The sequence below is a fragment of the Rattus norvegicus genome, chromosome 9 (genome assembly GCF_021556685.1).
Source record: "Rattus norvegicus strain SHRSP/BbbUtx chromosome 9, alternate assembly SHRSP_T2T, whole genome shotgun sequence".
NCBI classification, from domain to species: Eukaryota; Metazoa; Chordata; class Mammalia; order Rodentia; family Muridae; genus Rattus; species Rattus norvegicus.
The window spans coordinates 12680332-12698205 of record NC_141542.1 but is presented as its reverse complement, the minus strand read 5'-3'; the positions used below and the strand labels follow the sequence as shown (position 1 = coordinate 12698205).

The 17874-nt window shown below is 39.7% G+C and overlaps 1 protein-coding gene across 13 annotated transcripts in view; it reads left to right on the top strand.

Moving 5' to 3' along the window:
* The window catches only part of LOC148003317 (sulfotransferase 1C2A-like), a 31182-nt gene extending 15155 nt beyond the window's left edge, over window positions 1-16027 (top strand). For 11 of the 13 annotated variants that reach the window (XM_087568008.1, XM_087568009.1, XM_087568013.1 and 8 more), the window contains 5 exons: window positions 955-1052; window positions 11117-11243; window positions 11833-11927; window positions 12061-12241; window positions 13854-16027. In XM_087568008.1, coding sequence (XP_087424134.1) covers window positions 955-1052; window positions 11117-11243; window positions 11833-11927; window positions 12061-12241; window positions 13854-13966 — 614 coding nt within the window. In that variant the 3' untranslated portion in view covers window positions 13967-16027. Of the gene's footprint in view, window positions 1-954; window positions 1053-3116; window positions 3264-11116; window positions 11244-11832; window positions 11928-12060; window positions 12242-13853 lie in introns of all 13 variants that reach the window. The other 2 variants (XM_087568021.1, XM_087568020.1) reach the window with 2 other exon arrangements.
* The last annotated feature ends 1847 nt before the right edge of the window (window positions 16028-17874 follow it).

Below are 17874 nucleotides of genomic sequence, written 5' to 3'. Positions count from 1 at the left end.
ATGATAAAGTGAATTCCTTGAGGTTCCAATAAGAGACTTCAGGTTTGGGTGTTGAGAGGGACACTAAGAGGAGTTTCCTTAGAGATGTAAGTCTTGTTAGGAGAATTGTTAACCCCATGGTCATACAGATAGCAGCATGAAAGAGCACTGATGAGAATCCAAGCAACATGGTAAAATATGGGAAGTCCATTCTTATAGGTCTCAGAGGAATTGGGGGGTTTCATGAACTCAGGCTGACTAATTCCTATAGAGAACGAAAAGGAGGAGGAGGAGGAAGGGGGAGGAGGAGGAGGAAAGGGGAGAAGGAAGAGAAGGAGGAGGAGGAGGAGGAGGAGGAGGAGGAGGAGGAGGAGGAGGAGGAATAATCTCAAGGTAGGAATGTACAACTCCAGTGATGTGTGTGGGACACATCTATTGAAGTTGAACATGCTACACAGGTGTGGGATGTGTTGTCATTAGTGGCTTTCTGTTCTCCTTGGGTCTGGTAGTTTGGGCATCTAAATTTTCTTAAAGAAGGAAGAATAGAGTCTTTCTTCCTCCTATAATTTGAGAACCAAGTGAATCTCTTAGTCTATAGATTTTAGACAAGGACATATACATTCCTAGTGCTGGGTCGCTATTTCCTTTATAGAAAGTACAGGCTGTGCCTGTGGTGTGTGTGTGTGCTGAGGAACAGTCCTGTTTGGATTTTCTTAATAACACATACTTATCGAAGCCTCCATCCCATTTTCTACAAACTGACAGTAAATTCACTCGAAGGGAGCATCCAGGTCTTAAGCTATGTAAGCCTACAAACACGAAAGCAAAACCAATAATCCTTCTTCCACCACCCCCAATCCCCAAGGCAAAAATACGAGAATCCCTGTGTGGATGCTGGATTCCCTGAGCAGCACCTGTAGTGGATATTTCATGTGCTGAGCATACTGTGCAATCATCTCCTGAATTGTGTTACAGGTGTGGACAAAGCCAATGCGATGCCAGCTCCAAGGATATTAAGGACCCATCTTCCCCCTCAGCTGCTGCCACCGTCTTTCTGGACAAACAACTGTAAGGTAAGACAGTAGCAGTTCCTATCGGGACTGGAGCAGGGAGCCCAGAGCCTCAGGCCTTCACAGCCTGAGTGAGTATAGCTTCCTTAGCAGTACGCTGTACCTCTGAGACCTCATACTGTGCAGTAAAGTCAAACACCATGCTAGATTTAGTAGAGTGGTTCCCCAGAGGCTTTCAAATGTGATGTGAAGGCCGAGGGCAGACTGAGGTACTGGGGATCATGTGTTCTTCAGTGAAGCAGACTGGGAGTGGGGAACGGGAACCATAGGCTGTAGGCTATAGGAGGGCTTATGGAGTGGAGCACAAAGAAGACTGAGCAGATCAAGTGCAAAGGACTGATGTTCAAAGGGTAAATCCCAGTGGAGCTGCAGCGGAGGCTTGGATGGAGCCTCAGAAGCCTCCAGGCTGCTTTCACTCTTTCTAGGATTATGTCATGTGTCCCAGTGTCTTGTCTATTGTGTTCCTGACACATTGAGGGTGTTTGACCATGATAGGAGTATACCATAGGTATACCAAGGAGTATGCCAAGGGTACAGAATTCGTGCAGTGAGTGGAGCTGAAATTCAAGGATGAGTCAATGGCTTTTCTAAGAATAATCTTTTTCTTTTTTAAATGGAAATAGTGAAAGAAAGATAAAAAGGGACTAGAGAAATGGGCTCAGTGCTTAAGTGTATTGACTGTTCTTCCAGAGGACAAAGGTTCAGATACTAGCTCACAACTGTCTGTAACTTCAGTACTAGGGGATATGATGCCCTCTTCTGGTTTGTATGGGTACTGCTTGCACATGGGTCATGATCATACAAGCAGGCAATGCATCAATATAAATAAAACCATCACATAATTTAAGCTTTAAGGATTGTTTTGAAAGGACTAAAGTATTTATAGATAGCAGAAATATTGGTGGAGTTCCTACAATCAAATGACTTGTATTGTCCGTAAAGGTGGGTGACGAATGCCAATTCTATTCCTGGCATTACTGAGACCAGCTATCATGAAATCACTGAGGAATACCTCTTGATATTATCTGAGATCAAATAAGCTGAGGAAATTCCCAAGTTACAAAAAAATAAAACTGAAATAAAATTAAGAAAAGCATAATTATCATGGACCTGTGCAGTGGTATTTGATCCCCTGGATAATTCAGCAACATTAGCTTTAATGTTTGCACAGGGATTGAAACAGAACATGAACACAAGGAGATAAGAGAATGAGGAGAGAGTATAGGTATCATGGGTCATCATCTTCCATGTATATGTAGGTGGAGGAGTTGAGCTCTGTGGTACTGAGAACCGTCTTCAATGGGTATATTTTCAGTTTTGAATGAGTGAGGTTATTAAGTATATAAAACAAGCCAGAGAAAATGAACAAATAGAAAGCAGCAGGCAAATGGAAGGGTGGGGAGAGAGAGAGAGAGAGAGAGAGAGAGAGAGAGAGAGAGAGAGAAAGAGAGAGGGGGGAGGGAGGGAGGGAGGGAGGGAGGGAGGGAGAGAGAGAGAGAGAGAGAGAGAGAGAGAGAGAGAGAGAGAGAGATAACAAACAACAAATCAGGTCCTCAAGCAGAAATTGCCTGGACAAGCCCTCTTGAATCTGACACTTGTTGTTCCCAGCACAGAGATTCTCAGGCAGAGCATAGAGTGTCCCTGGGCAAGGCTTCCAGGTCAAGGAACAAATCACAGTAGAAAGATAATATTACAAAGGGAGGACTCACAAACATCTAGCAAAAACTACTGATGAATCTCCATTGGGATAGCCAGTCAATTTACTCATAAAATACCCAGGCTGATCAGAATATTCCTCCAAGTAAAGGACAGGTAGGAAAGAGATAACATCAGGAGATCCTGTGCTCACACCATTTTCAAGAAACTGAGGAAGTTTAAGCATCAGCTGGAGTTTCACACTGAGGTTTCTCTCTATGGCTAAGGTTTCCAAGAGCTGATCTTCTAGTATCTCTTTCCCAATGGGCTAAACAAAGTAACACCTTTACAAAAGAGTTCACCTTCCAGATGTTCTCAGTAACTAGTTTTTTACTTGGGCTATTTTGCTCTTCTCTTCCCTCCTTGTCACAGAGTTCATGGAGTAGTCTCTCCCCAGATAAGGGATCTTGGAGTACACTTAGAAAAATATATTTGGTGTTGAAGTGCGTATGGAGTAACCCAACTTCTGAAGCCAGCTTCTCGGTGAATTCAAACAACAGAAGGAAATTTACCAATATAGTAGGTGGTAAAAAAGACTGTAGGCAACTTCTGGGTAGTCTTGTGTCATCTGTCAAAGGTTTTAAAGATTAATTCCCTATTCTTACCCTGGACTATAAGCTCTTACAAATCAGCATAAGATGACCCCAGTACAAGAAACACCAGTATATCTAACAGAAATACACATGATCTTATCTGAAGAGTCATCTCAGCTCAGATCCCCAGATTACTACTGTGATCATGATCATACATTACAACATACATACATACATACATACATACATACATACATACAACATACATAAGGAAAGAGACCTTCATGAGGGTGTCTGCTAAAGAACAGTTCAAGTTGGCTCCTAAAAACTTCTGACAAACCTGTTATATGCAAAAATAAGAAAATGTTAATGCGGATGCTCCCAAACCCCGTGGGAGAGAGACTTCACCGCCTGGACAGGTAGGCACTCCTGAGACTTCAGAGCAGAAGAGACCACCAACATTGCCCAACCCTGCCCACATCCCTGGCCCAAGAGGAAACTGTATATGACCTCTGGGTTCCCTTGGATAAGGGCACAGCAGCAGCGGGTCAAGTGCGTCTGAGACACCCGCAGAACCTGAAGGGACCGACCAGATAAACAGTTCTCTACACCCAAATCCTGTGGGAGGGAGAGCTAAACTTTCAGAGAGGCAGACAAGCCTGGGAAACCAGAAGAGACTGCACTCTGCACACATTACTGATTCCAGAGGAAAACACCAAACGCCATCTGGAACCCTGGTGCACGGAAGCTCCTGGAAAGGGCAGCACAGAGCTTCCTAGTTGCTACCCCCACAAAGAGCTCGTAGGCAGCACCCCACAAGCAAACTTGAGCCTCAGCACCACAGGTAAGACAAACCTTCCTACTCCAAGCGACCTGCCTAGTGAACTCAGGACACAGGCCCACAGGAAGAGCTAAAGACCTGTAGATAGGAAAAACTACACGCCCGAAAGCAGAACACTCTGTTCCCATAACTGACTGAAAGAAAACAGGAAAACAGGTCTACAACACCCCTGAAACACAGGATTATAGGACAGTCTAGCCACTGTCAGAAATAGCAGAACAAAGTAACACCAGAGATAATCTGATGGTGAGAGGCAAGCGCACGAACCCAAGGAACAGAAACCAAGACTACATGGCATCATCGGAGCCCAATTCTTCCACCAAAGCAAACACTGAATATCCAAACACGCCAGAAAAGCAAGATCTAGTTTCAAAATCATATTTGATCATGACGCTGGAGGACTTCAAGAAAGATGTGAAGAACTCCCTTAGAGAAACACAGGAAAACATAAATAAACAAGTAGAAGCCTACAGAGAGGAATCACAAAAATCCCTGAAAGAATTCCAGGAAAACACAATCAAACAGTTGAAGGAATTAAAAATGGAAATAGAAGCAATCAAGAAAGAACACATGTAAACAACCCCGGATATAGGAAACCAAAAGAAGAGACAAGGAGCTGTAGATACAAGCTTCACCAACAGAATACAAGAGATGGAAGAGAGAATCTCAGGAGCAGAAGATTCTATAGAAATCATTGACTCAACTGTCAAAGATAATGTAAAGCAGAAAAAGCTACTGGTCCAAAACATACAGGAAATCCAGGACTCAATGAGAAGATCAAACCTAAGGATAATAGTTGTAGAAGAGAGTGAAGACTCCCAACTTAAAGGACCAGTAAATATCTTCAACAAAATCATAGAAGAAAACTTCCCTAACCTAAAGAAGGAGATACCCATAAGCATACAAGAAGCCCACAGAACTCCAAATAGATTGGACCAGAAAAGAAACTCCTCCCGTCACATAATAGTCAAAACACCAAACGCACAAAATAAAGAAAGAATATTAAAAGCAGTAAGGGAAAAAGGTCAAGTAACATATAAAGGCAGACCTATCAGAATCACACCAGACTTTTCTCCAGAAACTATGAAAGCCTGAAGATCCTGGACAGATGTCATACAGACCCTAAGAGAACACAAATGGCAGCCCAGGTTACTGTATCCAGCAAAACATAGATGGAGAAACCAAGATATTCCATGACAAAACCAAATTTAAACAATATCTTTCTACAAATCCAGCACTAAAAATGATAATTAATGGTAAAACCCAACATAAGGAGGCAATCTACACCCTAGAAGAAGCAAGAAACTAATCACCTTGGCAACAAAACAAAGAGAAGAAAAAGCACACAAACATAACCTCATATCCAAATATGAATATAACAGGAAGCAATAATCACTATTCCTTAATATCTCTCAACATCAATGGACCCATCTCCCCAATAAAAAGACATAGATTAACAAACTGGATACGCAACAAGGTCCCTGCATTCTACTGCCTACAAGAAACACACCTCAGAGACAAAGACAGACACTACCTCAGAGTGAAAGGCTGGAAAACAACTTGCCGAGCAAATGGTCAGAAGAAGCACGCTGGAGTAGCCATTCTAATATCAAATAAAATCAATTTTCAACTAAAAGTCATCAAAAAAGATAAGGAAGGACACTTCATGTTCATCAAAGGAAAAATCCACTAAGATGAACTCCAATCCTAAATATCTATGCCCCAAATACAAGGGCACCTACATACGTAAAAGAAACCTTACTAAAGCTCAAAACACACATTGCACCTCACACAATAATAGTAGGAGATTTCAACACCCCACTCCCATCAATGGACAGATCATGCAAACAGAAATTAAACAGAGACAAAGACAGACTAAGATAAGTCACAAACCAAATGGACTTAACAGATATTTATAGAACATTCTATCCTAAAGGAAAAGTATATACCTTCTTCTCAGCTCCTCATGGTACTTTCTCCAAAATTGACCATATAATTGGTCAAAAAACGGGCCTCAACAGGTACAGAAAGATAGAAATCATCCCATGCGAGCTATCAGACCATCACGGCCTAAAGCTGGTATTCAATAACAAAAAGGGAAGAATGCCCACATATACGTGGAAATTGAACAATGCTCTACTCAACGATAACCTGGTCAAGGAAGAAATAAAGAAAGATATTAAAGACTTCTTAGAATTTAATGCAAATGAAGGTACAACATACCCAAACTTATGGGACACAATGAAAGCTGTGCTAAGAGGAAAACTCATACCTCTGAGTGCCTGCAGAAAGAAACAGGAAAGAGCATATGTCACCAGCTTGACATCACACCTAAAAGCTCTAGAACACAAAGAAGCAAATACACCCAGGAGAAGTAGAAAGCAGGAAATAATCAAACTCAGAGCTGAAATCAACCAAGTAGAAACAAAAAGGACCATAGAAAGGATCAACAGTACCGAAAGTTGGTTCTTTGAGAAAATCAACAAGATAGATAAACCCTTAGCCAGACTAACGAGAGGACACAGAGAGTGTGTCCAAATTAACAAAATCAGAAATGAAAAGGGAGACATAACTACAGATTCAGAGGAAATTCAAAAAATCATCAGATCTTACTATAAAAGCTTATATTCAACAAAACTTGAAAATCTGCAGGATATGGACAATTTCCTAGACAGATACCAGGTACCGAAGTTAAATCAGGAACAGATAAACCAGTTAAACAACCCCATAACTCCTAAGGAAATAGAAGCAGTCATTAAAGGTCTCCCAACCAAAAAGAGCCCAGATCCAGACGAGTTTAGTGCAGAATTCTATCATACCTTCATAGAAGACCTCGTACCAATATTATCCAAACTATTCCACAAAATTGAAACAGATGGAGCACTACCAAATTCCTTCTATGAAGCCACAATTACTCTTATACCTAAACCACACAAAGACCCAACAAAGAAAGAGAACTTCAGACCAATTTCCCTTATGAATATCGACGTAAAAATACTCAATAAAATTCTGGCAAACCGAATCCAAGAGCACATCAAAACAATCACCCATCATGATCAAGTCGGCTTCATCCCAGGCATGCAGGGATGGTTTAATATACAGAAAACTGATTTATTTCAGTTAATTTTATACCCAGCCACTATGCTGAAGTTGTCTATCAGCTTCAGTAGTTCTCTGGTGGAACTTTCAACCACCATGATTTTTTCAACGTGATCCATTATATAAACAAACTGAAAGAACAAAAGCACATGATCATTTCATTAGATGCTGAGAAAGCATTTGACAAAATTCCACACCCTTTCATGATAAAGGTCCTGGAAAGAATAGGAATTCAAGGCCCATACCTAAACATAGTAAAAGCCATATACAGCAAACCAGTTGCTAACATTAAACTAAATGGAGAGAAACTTGAAGCAGTCCCACTAAAATCAGGGACTAGACAAGGTTGCCCACTCTCTCCCTACTTATTCAATATAGTTCTTGAAGTTCTAGCCAGAGCTATTAGAAAACAAAAGGAGGTCAAGGGGATAGAGATCGGAAAAGAAGAAGTCAAAATATCACTATTTGCAGATGATATGATAGTATATTTAAGTGATCCCAAAAGTTCCACCAGAGAACTACTGAAGCTGATAGACAACTTCAGCATAGTGGCTGGGTATAAAATTAACTGAAATAAATCAGTAGCCTTCCTCTACACAAAAGAGAAACAAGCCGAGAAAGAAATTAGGGAAACGACACCCTTCATAATAGACCCAAATAATATAAAGTACCTCAGTGTGACTTTAAACAAGCAAGTAAAAGATCTGTACAATAAGAACTTCAAGAACCTGAAGAAAGAAATTGAAGAAGACCTCAGAAGATGGAAAGGTCTCCCATGCTCATGGATTGGCAGGACTAATATAGTAAAAATGGCCATTTTACCAAAAGCGATCTACAGATTCAATGCAATCCCCATCAAAATACCAATCCAATTCTTCAAAGAGTTAGACAGAACAATTTGCAAATTCATCTGGAATAAGAAAAAACCCAGGATAGCTAAAACTATCCTCAACAATAAAAGGACTTCAGGGGGAATCACTATCCCTGAACTCAAGCAGTATTACAGAGCAATAGTGATAAAAACTGCATGGTATTGGTACAGAGACAAACAGATAGACCAATGGAACAGAATTGAAGACCCAGAAATGAACCCACACACCTATGGGCACTTGATTTTTGATAAAGGAGCCAAAAGCAGCCAATGGAAAAAAGATAGCATTTTCAGCAAATGGTGCTGGTTCAACTGGAGGTCAACATGGAGAAGAATGCAGATCAATCAATGCTTATCACCCTGTACAAAGCTTAAGTCCAAGTGGATCAAGGACCTCCACATCAAACTAGATACACTCAAACTAATAGAAGAAAAACTAGGGAAGCATCTGGAACACATGGGCACTGGAAAAAATTTCCTGAACAAAACACCAGTGGCTTACGCTCTAAGATCAAGAATCGACAACTGGGATCTCATAAAACTGCAAAGCTTCTGTAAGGCAAAGGACACTGTGGTTAGGACAAAACGGCAACCAACAGATTGGGAAAAGATCTTTACCAATCCTACAACAGATAGAGGCCTTATATCCAAAATATACAAAGAACTCAAGAAGTTAGACCGCAGGGAGACAAATAACCCTATTAAAAAATGGGGTTCAGAGCTAAACAAAGAATTCACAGCTGAGGAACGCTGAATGGCTGAGAAACACCTAAAGAAATGTTCAACATCTTTAGTCATAAGGGAAATGCAAATCAAAACAACCCTGAGATTTCACCTCACACCAGTGAGAATGGCTAAGATCAAAACCTCAGGTGACAGCAAATGCTGGCAAGGATGGGGAGAAAGAGGAACACTCCTCCATTGTTGGTGGGATTGCAGACTGGTACAACCATTCTGGAAATCAGTATGGAGGTTCCTCGGAAAATTGGACATTGAACTGCCTGAGGATCCAGCTATACCTCTCTTGGGCATATACCCAAAAGATGCCGCAACAGATAAAAAAGACACGTGCTCCACTATTTTATAGCCTTATTTATAATAGCCAGAAGCTGGAAAGAACCCAGATGCCCTTCAACAGAGGAATGGATACAGAAAGTGTGGTACACCTACACAATGGAATATTACTCAGCTATCAAACACAATGACTTTATGAAATTCGTAGGCAAATGGTTGGAACTGGAAAATATCATCCTGAGTGAGATAACCCAATCACAGAAAAACACACATGGTATGCACTCATTGATAAGTGGCTATTAGCCCAAATGCTTGAATTACCCTAGATGCCTAGAACACTTGAAACTCAATACGGGTGATCAAAATGTGAAATCTTCACTCCTTCTTTGAAAGGGGAACAAGAATATCCTTGGCAGGGAATAGAGAAGCAAAGATTAAAACAGAACCAGAGGAACACCCATTCAGAGCCTGCCACACATGTGGCCCATACATATACAGCCACCCAATTAGACAAGATGGATGAAGCAAAGAAGTGCAGGCAGACAGGAGCTGGATGTAGATCTCCTCTGAGAGACACAGCCAGAATACAGCAAATACAGAGGCGAATGCCAGCAGCAAACCACTGAACTGAGAATAGGACCTTCATTGAAGAAATCAGAGAAAGAACTGGAAAGCTTGAAGGGTCTCGAGACACCATATGAACAACAATGCCAAGCAACCAGAGCATCCAGGGACTAAGCCACTACCTAAAGACTATACATGGACTGACCCTGTACTCTGACCAAATAGATAGCATTGAATACCCTAGTAAGATCATCAGTGTAAGGGGAAGCCCTGGATCCTGCTAAGACTGAACCCCCAGTGAACGTGATTACTGGAGGGAGGGCGGCAATGGTGGGAGGATGCGGAGGGGAACACCAATAAAGAAGGGGAGGGGGAGGGATTAGGGGGATGTTGGCCCGTAAACCGGGAAATGGAATAACACTCCAAATGGAAATAAGAAATACTCAAGTTAAAAAAGTAAATAAATAAATAAACAAACAAAAAAAGTGACAAAAAACGAAAATGTTAATGCTGTACCAAATAGATCATTGTATCAAATATGACATAAAGAAAGAAGATGTGACTTTAGGTTGAATCATCAAATAAAGCAATGGTGTTTTATAATTGCTTACACATATATGTATATATCATCATATATTATATACATTATATATTATATATACATATTTAACGATTTATATATACAACACAGAAAATTAAAAACCAGAACGAGCCTAACCCTCAGACTGTGTGCATCAGAATAGAGAAATGTATGGACTTGGAAAGGGATGAATGAGGGCTGAGGAAAGGTGAGAGTTATGCCATGTGGCTGGAAAGCACATCCCTGAAAAGGAAAGATGAAACTCCTAAAATGTCAGTCAATACTGAGGTGAAAGACAGCCTGAGTACAAAGTGCAAGAATTAAATTAAAAAATAAATAAATAATCTGACACTTTAGAAAATTCTTTCCATTGGTGCACAGCAGCATTTTGACTTGGAGAATACATGGGCAAGATAACAAAGTCTCCCAACAGGGTCCTTATTGAAATGCACCTAGTGTTTGCTTATTCTGTGTAGAAACACACAGATTTTAAAGTGATCATCATGGAAGAAAGTGTGTGCTCATATCAAGTAGGATCCACGGTGCTGCTCCACGTCAAAACAGCAGGTGGAGCAATTGCTTTCTCAGAAATCAGGCTGAGGTTTCTGGAAGGCTCAGTGGCTCTGTAGTTGATTCAGAGTATGTAGAGGAAGAGTTTGCCCCTGATAACAAAAGGGAAATCAAGAATTGAGATAAATTTTAATGAGTTAGGGCTGGGCTGGGAGTACCATAATTGGTGACATTGCTCTAGGCTGAGTCTCAGTGCCAGGGCAGGAGAGCTGAGCATTCCCCAAAAGGACTCACCCAGAGGGACAACTAGGGAGTTCCAATATTTGTGTTCCTTTAACTCACCTCTCTTCTTCTCCAAAGTACCTTTATGTGGCTCGAAACGCCAAAGACTGCATGGTTTCCTACTACCACTTCTACAGAATGTGCCAGGTGCTCCCCAATCCAGGCACCTGGAATGAGTATTTTGAAACCTTCATCAATGGAAAAGGTAAATAAAAATGCATTGTCCCTCTGTGGTTTTACCCCGATTAGGCTGAGCTGAGAGAACAACCCCTGACAGTTGATCCCCCAGAGTTTCCTGTGCCTCCTATCCTGGCCTCTATTTGGGGATTCCCGACCTATAGACTTTCCTCAGCCTGTGTGACCCTGTCATAATATCAGGGTGCAAGTGATTGTGCATAATCACTATGAAGCCACTTTAATTCTCATATTAAAGAAAAGCCCCCAATACTGACAGAAACTACGTGACCTCAGAATCGAGCAGCTCAGTGATGCTGGGAAATATCTAATACAGAATTTTTCCTTCTCTGATGTACCTGAAGCCAGAAAAAAGAAAAAAAGAAAGAAAGAAAGAGAGAGAGAGAGACAGAGAGACAGAGACAGAGACAGAGAGTGAGACAGAGAGAGAGAGAGAGAGAAAGAAAGAAAGAAAGAAAGAAAGAAAGAAAGAAAGAAAGAAAGAAAGAGAGAGAGAAAGAGAGAGAGAAAGAGAGAGAGAAAGAAAAAGAAAAAAGGAAAGTCAAACTTTCCTGACTTGGAAGGTTTGTGTCCATGAAAACAATTCTTGTTTTTCACAGTAAGTTGGGGATCTTGGTTTGACCATGTGAAAGGATGGTGGGAAATTCGAGACAGATACCAGATTCTCTTCCTCTTCTATGAAGACATGAAGAGGGTAAGTAAATTACTTCTTCAGCATCAGGAACAGGGAAGCTGCTTTAGGAATGTGGTTCTGACAGAGATGTCTGGAAAAATGTGATAGTGTGAAAACTCTTTTCCAGTCCAACTAATGCTACCCTCACTCACAGGACCCAAAGCGTGAAATCCAGAAGGTAATGCAGTTCATGGGCAAGAATTTGGATGAAGAGGTCGTGGATAAAATAGTCCTGGAGACATCGTTTGAGAAAATGAAAGACAATCCTTTGACAAATTTTTCTACAATCCCCAAGACTATCATGGACCAGTCCATTTCCCCTTTCATGAGAAAAGGTCTGTGGGGCTTATTTATCTCTAATTCTGAGGCAGTCCCTCTCCAATCCACATATTGTGATTCTAAGAAAGCTAGAGATTTGTTCCTAGTGTACAAGAAGCTCTACAAAGCAAGTCTTACAGATAACTAAGACAGACTCCCCTTGGTGCACACCTCCTTGGGATCCCTGCCTGCGGTTAGACTCATCAGAGCTGACATCTAGTTTGATTCTGTCTCCAAATCATGACTCATGACACTTTCAGGACTTTCAGCATGTATTACTGAGACCCAGGCCCTTAATGCTTCCTAGATTTTGAAAGAAAAAAATCTGATTATCCCTGGTGATTCACTTTTAAGTGGGGAATGTTATTTTTTAAAGTTAGTATACTCAGTAACTTTCTAAAACTCAACAGTTCGATGATTTCACACAGATCCTCAGTAAACCCACTTTCCAAAAAGGTAGGTACAGAATGAAACCCATCCCACTGTCTCATTAACATCTGCACTTTTTTCCACTGCTATGCAACCAGGACTAGGTTTTATAAACAGCTGCAGAACTTTTTTTCTTTTACTTTCAGCACATGAGTTAATCCATTGCCCTTGCAGTATTCCCTCTTTTCTCTCTTAGACTTTGGTAAGGTTTGAGAAGCACCCTTTTTCCCAGTCTATCCATGTCCACTCTTCTCTGCACTCACTTGTGTTTGCTTCTTTGCTTGCTTGCTTTGGCCATAAAAACACAACTAAGAATACCATGACAGAAACCTGTTCACTAACACAAACCGTGATTACCTTACATACTTTCGCTTACCAGAATATGAGCTATCCCTCCAGGAAAAGAAATACTGACCTCTACGCATGACTGTCTATACAGGACTCATGGATATCCTGTTATTCTTCCAAGTATTTCTCTTATTCTAGATATTGTGTCCATATTTTTATGATTAATGCTACAATGAACATTTCTTGTTCATCAAGTTGGATAATTTTCTTTAAGAATCACAAGTGTTACAGTGATTATCTCTCTAAAATTATTTAAAATAATAAAAATAGAATCTCGTTCCAATAACATAATCTACTAAAAACAATTCATAGAAATAAACGATGCAGTTCAATACATTCTTACAAACAAATAAAACTAAGTGATCAAAGTAAAAAGAATTCCATCAGCTTGGTTGATATCCTGCCATATCCTTTGCAGGCAATCTTTCCTTCAGAAGAAAATATTCCCATTTCTCACTGTAAGTTGGTTTTGTTTGTTCTTAGGTGGCATATACTTGGAGTGTCACAATATGTATTTTCTTATGCCCCAGATCTCTGGCCAGTATAACATCTTAAGATCTCCTTGTATGGCTATATGTCTACCATTCCTTCATTTTTATAATTGTTACTACCTAATATGTGTGTGTAGCACAGTAGAGCCAAGATTCTGGGTCACATTGAATTGATTGATTTTATTTAGATGCCAGAGCCCCTGCACAAAGACAACTAAACCCCCTTCTCATTAAGGAGAGGTAAAGTGGTGAGGAATTGAGCTCCTCTCAGGACAGCACCAATGTGGGTACTGCACACTCCAGTCAGGGATACAGTCTGTCAACCACACACTGATGCTTTTGTCTGGCCTTTGTCCTTTAGGAATTGTGGGTGATTGGAAAAACCACTTTACTGTGGCCCAGAATGAGAGGTTTGATGAAATCTATGAGCAAAAGTTGGATGGAACCTCTCTAAACTTCTGCACGGAACTCTGATCAAGATGAGAAGATAGACATCAAGGACAGGAGTCCGTCTGCAAGCCTCAATCCAGCCAAAGGAAGATCAGAAAGCAAACTGTAAATGCCAAGGACTGTGACACCGACTCTGTTATTACTGACATCACATTACAATTCACAAAATCATATTATGTCCAGTGTATACTTTCTCCACTATTCAGTACAAATCAGTAAGATGGCTTAATAAGCTAATAAATAAACAAACTTGAATAGTATAAATTTTATGATGACATCTTTCTAGGAGGTATAGCCTATATTCTAACTCTAAATAACTATCTTATGCACAAAAACACAAATATTAGAAATCATCTAAATGAATGTACAGAAATTCCTAATGTCTTTCTGCTCAATCGGTATTTTTCATGGTTACAGTGGGAAGACTCAGTTTGTAGACAACTTGTTGCAACATGCTCACTGGAACATTTTCTACCTGGTAGGAGGAAATTGAGGGAAGGACTTCAAGGAGATGTCAGAAATCCAAATCTTAATAAACAGAATCCTAGTTCTGGAGCATAAAAGAAACAGAAGAAAGGCATGAGGGTGACCTTTGGAAAGCACAAATTGTGTCTTGAAAAAAGCAGAATGGATGCTTGGTGTTCAACTTGCAGCCAGTTGAGTTTTGATCTCCTGTCATCTCTTCTGAGGAACAGCTTGTACTTTTGCCCACTTTAGCAGAGTCCATCTGCATTTGCTTGCCAGCATACTTCCTTCCACCTCCCACTCGCTCCATGTCTTGGGCATCCTTTTACTCCCAGTAACCAGGCAATATGGAGAACACAGCATGTTGCACGATGGCTCGGAAGACGGAAAGGCAAACACGTTTCGGGTCACAAATTCTCAGCACTTACCCTTTCACTTTAGTTGCAGATGTCAGCACTGCTAAGCTGAGATCAGCAGGAGCAGCCTGTGGTATGAGCAGGATATATATGTGAGTTCAGGGTACCTAGCATGAGCTAGAATGACATTTGCTTTCTATCACTCAAATGTACACTTTCTCCTAAATGTTGAGGACGTGGGCACAGCATGTGTTACTACCAGCAAGAGCTATGAGAAGGTGTAGTAGAAGTTAGTGGATGGAAGCTAAGAAACTGGAACATGGCCTAGAAGAAAATGAGTGCTCCTGGCCCTGGGTCTTCCTTTCCCTAGTTTCTTGGCCATGAAAAATTCAATAAAATGAGGTGGTTAGTTTTGCTTTGCCATTTACCCTCACCATGATATTCTGTCCATCTCTCCACAGAATGTAAATTCCAAACCCAAGAGCTAAAATAAAGCTTCTGTCTTTATAAGTTGCTTTCCCCAGATATTGTTATAATGAAAGAAAGCTCACTAATACATTCCCAATGATGTGGTTATAAAATACTAGAAAAGTCTGAAATTTTGTTGAACTTATAGACAATCGCTTGGTTACTGCCGAAATCTAACCATATGTGTATAGTTAATTAACAATGTCTATTATATTAAAAAATTATATCCTAATTGTATTGTAAATTTTTATTGTTTGCTTCTAAGTCTTGAAATTATTCAAAGTTTCTCTAGGTAGAGAGTCCCCTCTTACAATCCAAACTAAACTGAAGTCCCTACATCTGCCTCCTTTCAGGGTTAAGTTCATAAGAGCCCAGAGTCACTCTAGCCTATAAAAGGAATGACTCTGGTCTCCAACCATCTACTGGTTAACTGTAGATTTAAGGTAAACTTTGGAAACATAATAGTGTCGAACTTAAGCCTCTTTTGGCTTTATTTTTCTGGGAGTTTCCTTTGTATTCAGAAATTAAAATAGCAGAACTTGAAAGAGATAAATGGTAAAACATACTATGTTGGCTTTGTACACGATTGTATTCATAATTTACCCATTGGCAATTTTTAACTATTACTTTTAGAGAAAAGAATTAATCAAGTAAATGAAACATTACATCAGAAGAGTAGTTAAGTAACTGTTAGAACGTTTATAAACATTTTAGTTTTACTAGCATTGACTTATGATTATTTTACTAGCACATCTCTATATACACAAAATTCAATAAAAGAGTTTCAGTTACTCCATTTGTTTGCTATCAATCATTTATTTATTTCTGCTCATGATAAATACTGATAACAGACTGGGTGCAGGAAAATGGATAGTAAAAATGATTCAGTCCAGTTTAAGAATGAGCCAATTAATAAGCTCATGCAACCTTCCTCGGCAGACCTCTCTTACATCTGGTATCACTAAAACCTTGAGGTCTCCAATGCTTTTTGTACTTCATGGTTACAGCTTTACTCTTGGATTTTGGGGGTACTGTTGAGGATCAGGGATCCATCCCCTTCTGTGGCAGTCTCAGTTCAGACTGACACCTTTTAAACAAATGTGCATGTTCAGAAGTTGAAGTCTGCTATAGGTGGAGTTTTTCCTCAGTGTATGTTCATATCATCCCACAGCAGAGCAGGGGATTACAGGTAACAATCTCAGCCTCTTTTTCAGCATACACCTTAGCTGAAATTTTCACTTTGTCTTTTCCTAGTCAGTAATCTGCAGATTTTTTTCCAATCTGTCTATCCAACAGTTGCTCTTTTTCACCACAGATGTAGACAAGAGAGTTCAGAAGAAGCCACAGCATAGCCTAAATGCTCTCTTGTCTTGAAATTACCTGTGCCAACTAATTAGTTCCTAATTATTTGATTTAATTTTCAGTTTAAGTGCTCAATTCTTAGCATCCATTCGTGAATTCAAGTACACCTAAGTTCATAATAGAAGCATTTTTACAGCTTTACTCATATATTGACCCTTAAACACAGATAGTAGGAGACTTCAATACCCTACTCAGTTGACATGTCATACAGACAAAACTAAATAGAGAAATACCAGAGCTAACTGACATCGAAAACTAAATGGATCTGACAAATATTTACAGAACATTTCACCCAAATACAAAGTAATATACTTTCTTCTTTGCACATCATAGAACTTTCTCCAAAATTGATCACATACTTAGACGCAAAGTCTTCACATACAAGAAAGTTGAAATAACTCTCTACATTCTGTCTATCACAAGAGAAGCTGGATACCAACAATAGAAAAATGAAACAAAAAACTAAAAGACAGAAATCTTTACAAACTCATGGTAAAAGAACAGGTCACTACTGAATGAAAGCAAGTCAAGCTAGAAATTAAGAAAGAAATTAAACACTTTCTAGAATTGAATGAAAATGGTTACTCTACATGTTCACACTTAAAGGACACAATAAAGACAGTTCTCAGAGGAACTAAGTGCTTCACAGGGTTGTTAAGAGCTGCTATATTAGAAACTGTGAGCATACCTGAAAGCTATAGCATAAAAGAAAGAAATCACAACCAAAAGAAGGAGATGGCAAGAAATAATCAAAGTCAGGGCTGAAGTAAATAAATTTGGAACAAATACAAAGAATCAATGTAACAAAAGGTTGATTTTTTGACAAAATCAGCAAGATTGACAAACTCTTAGTCAAATTAAATAAAAGACAGAGAGAAAATATCCAAAGTACCATGATTAGAAATGAAAAGAGAGAGATAACAACAGAAACTGAGAAAATCCAGAGAATCATAAGGAAATATATTAAAAACTTGCACTCCACAATTTGGAAAATCTTTTAAAAAAAGAATTTTCTTTTTCTAAATTTCATTTATTTTATTGGATATTTTATGTGTTTAAATTTCAAATGTTATCCCCTTTCTCAGTACAACCCCTTTGCCATCACTCCTAATGCTCCCCTTCCCATCCACCCACTATGCTTCACTACACTGGCATTCCTCTACACTAGGAAATGAGCCTTCACAAGACAAAGGTCTTCTCTTCCTTTTGATACCAGTCGATGCATTCCTCTGCTACATATGCAGCTGGATCCATGGGTCTCCCCACATGTACTCTTCTCTC